Here is a 12,127-nt window from a genome sequence, read left to right as displayed (position 1 = left end):
TGGTTCATGCACTGAAATGCAAAACTGCTGGGTGCAGGGACAGGAACAGATTATTAGACTCACATAACTTACATTCAGCAGATCTGAAGAGGAAGTGCAACACTTCTCAGCTCAAAAGGCAATGAAGGAGTCAGTTCAGACCCAGCTCCAGCTAGAACTATTACTTTAACTGGAGATCTACTGGTTTATACTGGGTGAAACATAAAGCTCAAAAAGCCAGGCCCATTACATCAAAAGTACTAGCACTGAGTACACTTCACAATGATCCCTGGGGTCCACACAGCAAGGAGAGAAAGAAGCAACCAAAAGTCACATCTATGAAATGATATGCATGAGGAATTACTTGAAAGCTTTGGGAAGTCACATCCTTCCCCAGACAGAAGGCTAGAGAAAGAAAAAGTCTGGCCCAGAAAGTCTAAATTCTTTAAATAGTTTTGAGGTTTTCCCAAACACTCAGAATACATTTCTAAGTCCACAAATGATGAGCAAAGGATTCCCAGATAACTGAAGCACCACTTATAATTGTATTGTTTAACACAGAAGGAAATGAAACAGCTAGGTGCGGTGAATCGCTTACCAGAGTGCTGTATGACCGTTGCTGCTTTCCTCACCTCATCCTGAGACCGACCATCTGTGACAACAACAAGTACCTTGGGAACACCTCGCCTCATGCCACTCTCCCAAGTCAAAACTTTTTCTTTGATAAATGTTAGGGCTTTGCCTGCAAAATGCACAATGAACCAGGAGTCAGCCATATTACTGACAACAGAAGAAATCCCTTACTTTACTTAGAAAGGGCAACAGCCACACAACTAAAACAGAAGAACATAAATACCTAATTCTTCAGCAATGCAATATTAGGATAATGAGGCAGTTTCTGAAAACATTTTATCTTAAAGAAATATAACTACTCCTCAGAATTACCTGTCCTTGTGTTTCCTCCTCTGTACTGAATATTTTGAAGAGCTCCCAGGGCCTGGGCCTTGTCATCAAATGTATTCAGTTTAAATTCAGATTTTGCTTCATCACTGTACTGCACAAATGAAACCTGAAATGGAATATATCACAATGTTCAGTCTCATACCTCCACGTTCAGACCAACTCTCTCCATTAAAATATGTATTGTGGTATATTAATAAGCATTAAATAAATGAAAACTCTTGTTTCATGTATGTATGATTGTGGACATACATACATATTTACAAACACAGATATCATAGCAATATACACACAAAAAACTTTTTTTCTCATTTGTGTATGAATTGTGATGTGACCTCAAATACATATGATTAAATTATTGCTGTTACTGTGATGCAGTGCATATATAGTGCTTATTCTCTGCTTCTGAGCAGATGCACAGTATCTAAAAAGCCTCTTCCTGTTTTTGTAGGAAATACAAAAAGAGCTTGGCAATAGAATGTCAATAAAGATGGATATATACAAAATTGTGTACTCTTTTGCCTTAAATACTGGAATACAATCACAATGTTTATTCTGAAATCTTCTTTAAATGTTGTATATGTATATATTTAATTCTGCTCCTTTTATATATTCTGTAAAATTGTAATATTATAGTATACTAATTTGATGCTGAAGATATCTCTCTGTATGTAGTTAGTTGCATTTTTTCAAGTAAATTCCCCTTTTTAAATTATTAGTATCTCATTCAAAACCCGAGATCATTGCAGCTACCTCGAGGGGTACGTGACTTAAAATATTTCACTAAACATTAGCAGTTACATGTCTCTGTCACCTGTGTCAGGCCTTCTCTATCACTAGACCAAAGATGCATAGTAATTCACAGGAGAAAGAAATATTAACAAAGAAACAAATAGAAAGGAAAACTTCCTGGTATAGATTAGAGCTAGAAAGGATAAAGAACGTCTGAGAAAAAGCAAAGTATGAGGGGTACCTTTTCCTTAAAAACATGTCTAAAGAGTTAAAGGTAGGGAATCAAAGACCTAAAAATATGTCTAGAAGATGAAAGGCAGTCCATGTGCAATGTAAATAGTTTTTGTAGTTACTGGGGAAAATCACTCTACCACAAAAAAAAAAAAAAAAAACATCTTCAGGCTTCTAACCACGGAAGATGCGTCATTGCAATGCTCCAGAAATACCTTGTTTGAAACTCTCTTATGTCTCATGTTATTCACTTCATGTAGTGAAAAAGAAGTGGTTATGGGAACCTAGGCTCATCCAACTTCCCATAAGCAGAAGAAAACCAGTAATGGTGCAAGGCTTACAGTAAGCCTAACAGGAAATGCCTCTGACATAACCATGATCAGCCCAGAAATCCCGAAAGCCTATTCCTCATTAGCTATTACTGTTCAGCCTTTAAAGATGCATTAATTCATTACAAGGACTAACTTTTCACCTTTTCATACTTTCACTATGCTCACTGTGGAGTGGACCCATGTTATCTATCTTTATGATAGGATGAAGAGACCTCTGGAAGTGCCTCTCTCGAGGGGATTCTGCCTACTTACGTACTTCAGTGGGATCCTAGGTAGCTCAACAAGACAAGGCTAATGGCAAACCAGCTGGACTCTTTACATGCACAAGACTCCTTTCTTGCACTGAGAAATTAAAATGCAACCCTCACTCAACAGTCAGACTGTCCCCAAAATAGATTTCTGATATGATACAGACAAAACCTAGCACGTAACAACTAGGCAGTTTGCCAGTTGTTGATGCCCTATAAAAAGAAATAAAAATATAAATATACATTGACCATACATCACCCCAGTTTCTCTGCCTGGAGGATTCCCACATGCTACAACTTTTGCCTTTTAGCATAATAACCTTTCAGAATAGACTGGATTCCCTTTGTTTATACAAAACACATAATATGTTTCATAAATAATTACACAGGTACACTTGCATTGTACAATAATCTAATACAAAAAAATGACAGCATTCTGAAAGAAAGAAAAAATCAGATGTAACTTTAGTCATCTTCAGTTTCCCTCCAAAATGTATCTAACAGAAATAACAAACTTACCTGGATTCCAGCAGGATTAATCAAGTCAAAGGCTCCTACTGTATTAAAAACAAATTTCACTACTTTGTTGAAGTTATCATCACCAATACTCCAGGAAGCATCAGTCAAGAATACTATGTCTGCTTTGGCACCTCTGCATACTGAAAGACCAAGAAAAGGAACACTTAAAACACATCATTCATAGCACTCAAGTAAAGAACATTACTTCAAAATTTGAAAATTTGAATGACAATTATTCAGCAAAATTCTATTACCACACAGTCAACCTGGCAGATGGCACTTGCTCAACACAAAACCATTTATTAAAAAGAAATTAGGAAGAGCTCAAGAATCAAATGCAAATATTTTAAACGACATTTATTTTCTGAGAAGCTACCAGAAAATACAAGTAGTCTTCTGAGGACCACTCTCACAGACTTGCTGCAGAACTATAGCATGTCATCATTTTTTCCCCAAGTGTATGCACCTTGCTGTCCTAAACCAGAAAATTCTGAAGTCCAGTAAAGCTCAACAGCACATGGGTGGCACTAGGAAACTGGCCTCAAATTTTACTTCCCTAAAATGCTGTGCTAGTTTTAAAACTATTTAAACTTATGAAAAATGGAATTAAACCCTGAAGCAGTGAAACAACTATGTAAAAATAATGAATAAATCTACAAATAAACATACCATCTCGAGCTGGAGGAATTGTAGGAGGTGGAGGAGGTGTAGGTGGTGGAGTTGGTGCCTCTGTAGGTTTGAGAACTGAAATAAAATAATATTTTTATTACTCTCTATATAAATTATTTAATTTTAGGAAAAACTCTAGATTATGTATTACATTACCACACAGAAAGATTCAAATCTTTTCTCACTAACCTAAACAATGTATATTTGGCATGGAGAAATTTCTTGTGTTACAAGAGTAACAAGATTATAGCTGCTGTTAAAACAAAGGTACATGATTTCATTATAACAGGAATGTTTTTACATGAGTAACACTGCACTTTGATAATGCATCCCAATTTTTCATTCACGTGCTAGAAAACACTTGGTTTGAAGAAAGGCGTAAGAATTTTTCTTTCTTTCATAAAACCCAATTCACATTACACTGAGAGAAAGAGGGAAAAAAGATCGCTTAAAAGATACATTGAAAGCCATTAGAAGTGAGACAAATTCTATAGCTAAAACAAGTCAAGTTCTGTAGCCAAAACTGAAGGTTCACAGTATCTATTACCTACCTGTATGCTCCCTCAGAGAGACTGGAGGTCCCTCCAGATTAGGGGTCTGAACAAAGACAGTAGCATTGTATTCAGTGTCTGGTGAGAGACCAGTAAAACAATGGCTTGTTTCTGATCCACGTACAGTGATTTCCTGTCCTCTGGAACCTGTCAAAATAAAGCCCAATGCAAAAGAAAGTTAGAACTCACTATTTCTCTTCTCAAATGTGCAAATAAGCACAGAAATCAGAAATCTCTTGCAAGGAGGTTGGAGCAGATGTGATAGCAGTCTTATTCTTGCCCCATAAAAGCTTTTCTAGACCAAGATTGTGTGGTGATTATGCACCGTGGAGCATACTGGAGAGTAACTACATCCCAGTATACATGTGAAATCCAGGTAAATAGCAGATTCCCACTAAAGAATGTTAACTTGAAAGTAAGCAGCACTCTGTTTTTGCAGCTTTTTCACTACTCTAGAAAAACAGGTTATGTTCAGAGCTTTAAAGCTCAACCAGATGCATCATGGCTTCTGGTGGAGGCTTGCCACCATCCCAAATAAGTGGTGCTGTCACTGAAATAAGACAATTATGTTTCCATAAAATGCAAAAAATAAAATGCACTTACCATCAGCTGGGTTTAGCTTCAGTCTGTAGGAAGTTGCTGACCGATGAGCTGACCATCGGATACAGAAAGTATCCCAACCCACTTTGTAACTTGTTAGGTCAGTGACATTCAAGTACACTGTGAACAGAGAAAGAGATAATTTGCTCTCTGGAAAACAGTATGTAACGGATGCTAAATGAAGCACATCAAAATGAAAATTCTATTAGCAGTACTGGTCCAGAACTTGATTTTTTTTTTAAATACTCACAGAAGGAAAGAGTAGTTCTAGACAAATCTCTTCATTTTCTGTTGCACCTTAGAGACCCCAGCCTAGCTATTTACAAAGGCCCAAAGTCTGATACCCTTCCTATATTGGGTAATAACCCATTTTATGAGTTTTCACATGAAGTAAATTGAGTTCTTTATAAAATAAGAAACTTCCAAAAATCAGAATCTGACTCACATATATGGCAGTACAAAAAGAATGTACCAAATCAACAAAACTCAGGATGCTTGCTTTATCTTAACTGAAGAAATTTTTAGAAGTTTCTTAGCTGAGTCCATCAACAAAATCACCTTCTTCTGAAAAGCTGAAGTTTCAATCACTGAACATTCCTGTGAGATAAAGGCAGAGCAGCAAAAAGCCTAGACCTGCTTGGCATGGTTAGATTCTGTAGTACCCTGGAGACAGTTAAAGATTGACTCCGACTATAGCTGAATAAAATTTTGGAAGCAGACTAGAAAATTTTATATCATCAAATCATTACTTAAAACTGTATTTCCATTACTGTTCCCAAGCTTAGTGTTTTTAAGATCTGCATCACGGACAGAGGGTAAGTATTCTCCATGAGAGGATATTCAGACTTTCTAATATCCAGCCTTAAAAATCCTCTCTTAGATCAGCATATGTATCTAGCATGACTACAACAAAATTATTTTGACTTACATGTAGTGCCTTGATCTGTCAAAGGTATGCTCATTCCAGAATCATACTGGGCATAAACATTCACATCATACGTAGTACTGGGAGACAGATTATGCAAGGTGTAAGAAGTCACTTCTCCCACAAAAACCTCCATGGGCTCATTAGAACCTTGAATGAACATTAAGAAAGTACAGAGAGAGAGAAAGATTAATGATTATGTGAGCTACAAAACTATCTGCTGTATTTTACATGTCATCAAATGTTAAACTCATTTTTTTCGAAAACAAAACGTACTGATTTCTTAAATTTTAGCATATTAGACTGTTGCAAACAGAATATACACATAGCTTTACAAGCTATTGTGCAATGTTTGTGTTTAATTTAACTTATAGAAAGGTACGTATATTGCTTCACTGTCACATAAAACAAAGGTTCTGAAGGACATTAGTACCTAAACACATATCCAATACTCATCTCATATGCACCAGTTCATTTCCTCAGAAGGACAAGGAGGTATTAAAGAGAGGAAAAACAAGTCTGGTCCAGGACTTTACCTAGTCACTATATTAAATTTTAACTATACAATCCAGTCTCTGTAATTGAATGTATGAAACACTGTAGTTGACAGCTTGTGCTTCTTATAAAATACTGTTAATAAGACTTGAGCTTGTATCAAAATCAGTAGACAAAGGAAATAACTAAATCCTTTAACACAAACATTTCATGATACATATGATTTCTATTCTAATCTCCCATTAGCCACTCACTATTCTGAAAGTGTTATATGCAGAATGAACAAGTTTTCTTACCCACAGGTTTGTATACAATTTTGTAGCCAAGAACAGGGGATGGTGAAGGATCCCAGGAAACTCTGAATCGTGTATACCATTCATCAGTTATATACATATTTTGAGGAGGAAGCAGGCCAACTAAAAAGAAAGAAAACCGCTCTAATTAGACTAGTGACTGGTTTTCAACCTCTAGAAACTTACATTGTAATCCTGCTAGGTAATAATCATGTCAGAGACATAATTAATATAATGAAACCTTAAGAATGCTGGAGTGCTCAAGGAATACGTGGCTTAAATTTAAAAAAGAATATACAATATCAAAACTAATTACCAGTTCTGCCATTTCCAGTCAGCTGTCCACCATCTCCATCTTCGTACACAGCCACAACAGTAATTTTATATGGCGTATCTGATTGCAGTTGCTGTAGTATCACATTATTTCTTATCCCAGGAACTGTTGTCTAGAACACAAAAGAAACAGAGGTAAGCAAACTCACATTCCTGTAACTGATCAACAATGACAGTAACTAGAACTAAAATTCTGTTTTGACACCTGAGGCACTTTTTTTATGTCCACTGTAGATAAAGTAATTTGGGATATCTTAAGGGTTATAGACTATAAACAATTATTAGCATTTGTTATTTTAAATTATAAAACATTCTGGTCAGGACAAAAAGATAAATCAAATTGACTCTTCAGTCCCTGTCCTCACAACAGACTGAGATGCTGCAGTTCCTCACCAAGATTTCAGTACTGTTCCTTCATAGAAAGGAAAAAGTCAGGATGATGTAATTGGAGACAGAACAAGAGAGGAAAAAGGTCCTAAAATGGGGATGGAAATCAAAGTCATTCACGCTACTTATCCATTTCCTTTTTACCTTTCCATTATCCTCATCTTCGGGTATAATTTTCTTGGCAGAAGCAATGGTTAGTCTGAGAAGGAAGTTCTAAATATTTTCATATGTAAAAATGTGCCTGTTTATGCATCCTTCATTCTCCTCAACTTCCTGGTGCCACCACACTCTATTGCTCCCTTTTAATGAAAAGGTCGGTATAATCCCCAAAGTGACACTGGTCCATAAAATGGCCATAAAGCACTGAAACTGTAGAAAGTAACTTGAGGTATCTATCTCAAAAGCATGTCCTAGTCAACATTTTCCATTATTTCTTGATAAAAATTTTCAGTTGTTTGAGACTTGCTATTTTTATGAAAAGTCCGATATTTTCTGCAAAGAAGATGTGTGTTGAAAAATAAGTGTGTCCTGATTTACAGGTCGCGTAGGGAATTTTCAACCACTGAATTTTCAGCATGCCCTGTACAATAATATATAAGCAGTATCAGCCTTTAAATAGCGCTCCTCTACAGGATCCGAGTTTGGCTTTGGTATAAACACTCAGAATTTTATAAGAATCTGATTATCTTGTGCTATCATTAAGCTGCAGGAAATTAAACACAAACACTTACAATGCATACTAAGCCTTACAAAAGCAAGTTAGATGCTGAATCAGTTACCATTCCTTTCTTATTAAACTCTACCAACTCTCTTCAATTTATAAAATGCAGACATGTTTATTCTGTACATTCACATACTGACTTCATAATGAATAGTGTGAAGTAATAGATAGCTATTCATTGTAGCACAGTGTTTGAACTAAATGTCAAGTTAGGAAGCAGGTTCTGCTCAGAATCTTTTGATTAATGTGTGACACATATTTAACTTTATTTTATACACAAGTTGGTTCATTAACTGTATATGTTCTGTGACATTGTGGGGAAAAAAAAAACAACAAACAAACCAACCCAGCTTCGTTTCATACAAACCATGGATTCTTAGCATTGACAACAATGACCAAAGAAACCATAGAGCATGCAAAGAGTTTTACATGTAAAACAGGTGTCTTTTGTTTTTCTGTAGCCTAAATCAACTGAGAATGTCTTGGTGCTTACAAAGGAATTACAGAACTTACATATTCATCGATAGGGTCTCCCACAGTGGGTGAATAAATGATTCTGTACTGCTGGACTGGCCCATCAGCATGGTCCCATTGTACAGAAAGGCTGTTTGTGGTCTCGTCAAAAACTCTGACATTCCTTGGACCACTGCGAGGCACTAAAGAAAGAAGATACAGAAGGTTGTACGGAGCATGATTCTTCCAATTCAGTGTCACTCTCACTTAGCTAAAGCTAAGGGCCCTCCTTGAAATCCTGAATAAACATATACAGGTAGATTTAGTCAATGATAATATAGCAGTGCCTGAACATCTTAAATAGAAATAGGGCCTTAACTGGAAGAACTGGAGCAGTATGGAAGGGAGAGTACATCAGAGGGATGTACAAAGTGAGCATCTACACACATTCTGCTTCTCAGACCCTTGCAGGCAAGTATAACTATAACCTGTCACATCTGCAAGTTTTGGATGAATATGGCAATTTAATAGAGAAAGCATAGAAGCAGCAAAATAGATGTGACCTTTTATTGCCATAGACAGTTTCATTACATGTTATTTCTAGAATTAATTTTAAAGAAGCCAAGCTTTTAAAATCTTAAACATTCAAATTAGGTTTATTTCACAAGGGAAAATTACTTTGGTGATTATGCATGTACCACAACTGCCAGACAACATAGCAAAAGCTCCCTTCCATGGAGGCCTATAATTGCTTCAGCCATAACTCGGCTGCATTGATCTCAGAGTTGCACTGAATGCCTTACACTATTCATGATTGTTAACCACTTTTATAAATTCTTTACACACCAATTTTGACATACATTTTACAAAGCAAGCACTGACTGCCTCTTACATGTTCTTCCCTGTGCTTGGCTTGGATTTCCTTCTCCATCTGCATACAGAGCTATAACATTTATTGAGTAAGCAGTGTCAGGAGTCAAGCGCTCCAGCATCACATCACGAGTGCTGCCCGGTACCACAATCTAAAACAGAAACAAAAAGCACCTATATAAAAAAAAAGCTTCAGTTTATATGACATCTCATTAGAATGAACAATTTCAATGAAACATAGAAAAATTGGAAACATAACCATGCTGCACCTTTTCCAAGAAAAATAATACAAGTTTAAAATAACCAAATAATATTGATAAAAATTCAAGAGCAGGAGCAAAAAAAAAATGACAAATACATAAGGAGCTCTCATGCTGCAAATGGAATTGTTATTTTTTACATTTCACAAAATCATTCAGGAACAGAAAAAAACAATTCTGTCATGGTTTACTGACATATAAAGGAAATTTTCTAATAGTACTAATAGACAGGTTCCCATGCATGGGAAAATGCAGTTTCACTTTACAGGTCCAAATGATTCATTAAAAATTCTTATGCTTCCTTACATAAAAAGCATATTCATCTGTACATGTACAATATGGGTATACATTTTGTGTGAGTACATTCACAGGCTTAGGTCTAAAACTGCACCTATTTCTACATAAATCCAAGAACATTTACTTTTGGGCAAATTTTTACCCACATCCAGACTTCACTACTCACCAAGACCTACTTAAATACTAATGATTTGGGATAAACAGATGGTTTAGTGCTAAAATCACATAAATTTGGCATCTGGTGTCATAATTAAACATTTCCTAATAAATATTTGTTGTTTCCTTTCCTCTTAAAAAAAACAAAAGAAAAAGAAAGAAAGAAAAAAAAAGAAAGAAAGAAAGAAAAAAAAGTTTTATTTTAACTCATCTTTACCTGCAATGTGATAAAAGATACTCATTCCTCAATATTCGGTTTTAAATAGGAGACTCTTATTTCTTATTTCTTTTATTTCAGCATTTATTTAAAATGGACTAAATTCCTGTAGACACAGTGATTTCAGCAGGGACACTTCTGGGCAGACAGTTGACCTGAGTTTATTGTTACTGTTCTACACTCACTGAAGGAAGCAATATCCTCCACACACTTTTAAGGAATAGTATAAAAACTAAATTACTTACAGATTCTGATGGCCTTGGGCCAGACAGTGGAGAGTAATTAATTCTATATTGCTGTACTGGACCTGGAGCAGGTTCCCATCGGACATTCATGCTGTTTGGTGTGGGATTGTAAACTTGGATGTTTCTTGGTGTTCCTCTCTCCACTAGATCAAGGACAATTTAAATTAAGTTTTACAAAGTTGCTTATGTAAGTTCTAGTTCTACTTAAATTTACAACAGTGCTCAAAGGAAGCTGAAAAGCACATCAGCCCAAGACAAAGACATTACATTTACTATCCCAAAATCTATAAATCTAAGAATCTCAGTGATTAGTCGTTACAAACATCCCTGCCAACTGAAGGTATAATCATAACATTTTGTTATCCTATTTTTGGTCAGACAGGTATGAAAAGCATCCACGAACTACACATTTCAGCTCATGCAGACATTAGGAGCTCAAACGCCCTGGAAAATTTTAAAGACGTCGTATGGAAATTAGCATGAATTAATACCAATATTTGCCATTTGTTCACCAAAATTGCTACTGGCACGGCAATTAAAATTTTACTGTTGTGTGGAAGTAAACAGTAAGTTTGCTGCACAACATCAGAGCTGAGCTTGCCTGAGGTAAGTGGACTGAAAGCCTCTACCGGAATAAGTAAAGAAAACAGAGTAAGTTAGAGCTGCAACCATAACCAAGCAGGTAACTAGAATGTCTTATACTTATGTTTTAGCTTTGGGGCAAATAAACTTCCATATTTGATGTAAAATCGATTTCTAACGAACTGACCCACTCACACAAAAAATCGTAACATTTTCTTGAAAAGGACACTTTTACTTACAAGTTCTTCCAGTGTCAGAGACACGTCCACCATCCCCCTCTGGGAAAACTGGAACCACAGTTACAGTGTAAGGTGTGTTGGGTTCAAGAGTCCTCAGGATGACATAGTTTGTGTTTCCTGGTATTGTGGTCTACAAATTTAAAAAGAAAGGTAGAGGCATGACATTTACATGTTTAAAGTTTAAACTTGTTTGCATCTCCCTTACTCCTCCACCACATCTCATTTCTGGACTGGATGTGACAAAAACTTCACAAAAGGTGAAGCCTGAAGTAACAGAGTTCATGGTATCTTCTGGAATTGCCATTCAAGAAAGTTCTGTCTGGCACTTAACAAAAATGGTTGTTAAGTCTTATGGTCTCCTATACAACCCCTTACAGCTGTCTTCACTTTTGGGTCCAGACCCTGTTTTGCTAGTAGCAGTAGCAGAATCTGCAGTGATCTCTTTAATGACTACTATTTAGCAGCTCAGAGGCATTAAAAGGTCACTTTCTAAATCAAAAAAAATAAACATTACATAACACTACAACATGCTAATGACAAGAAGTAATGAGCAGCTCATGTTAGAAAGTAAAACACAGCACTTAAGAATATTTATCATCAGTAGATCTCTAGGTGCTGTTGAAACAGTGGTAATTCATGTACTCATTTCACAGGCACATCAAATTGCACAGGTCTGGAAAAAGAAACACAAGTGGGAAAGAACAATATTTTCCCAGTCTGCAAAAAGGGTTCCCATTTCCAAGATTGTTTTAGCTCTTCAGCAATTAAGTAATTTTAGGAGATTAGAATAAGACACCTATGTGGACTTTTATGCTTTCACAAATACAACCTTG

At 36.1% G+C, this 12,127-nt stretch overlaps 1 protein-coding gene across 1 annotated transcript in view; it reads right to left on the bottom strand.

Moving 5' to 3' along the window:
* COL12A1 (collagen type XII alpha 1 chain) overlaps positions 1-12,127 on the bottom strand; it is a 101,693-nt gene that overhangs the window by 34,356 nt on the left and 55,210 nt on the right. The window contains 13 exon segments of the mRNA XM_009646084.2: positions 578-721; positions 925-1,048; positions 3,002-3,141; positions 3,671-3,745; positions 4,222-4,368; positions 4,825-4,941; positions 5,750-5,896; positions 6,538-6,657; positions 6,851-6,980; positions 8,489-8,631; positions 9,321-9,450; positions 10,474-10,616; positions 11,295-11,424. Of these exon segments, the coding sequence (XP_009644379.2) occupies positions 578-721; positions 925-1,048; positions 3,002-3,141; positions 3,671-3,745; positions 4,222-4,368; positions 4,825-4,941; positions 5,750-5,896; positions 6,538-6,657; positions 6,851-6,980; positions 8,489-8,631; positions 9,321-9,450; positions 10,474-10,616; positions 11,295-11,424 (1,690 nt within the window).

This window comes from Egretta garzetta, unplaced genomic scaffold (assembly GCF_000687185.1).
Source record: "Egretta garzetta isolate BGI_Z169 unplaced genomic scaffold, ASM68718v1 scaffold9, whole genome shotgun sequence".
Taxonomy (NCBI): domain Eukaryota; kingdom Metazoa; phylum Chordata; class Aves; order Pelecaniformes; family Ardeidae; genus Egretta; species Egretta garzetta.
This window is presented reverse-complemented; position numbering and strand designations above follow the sequence as displayed.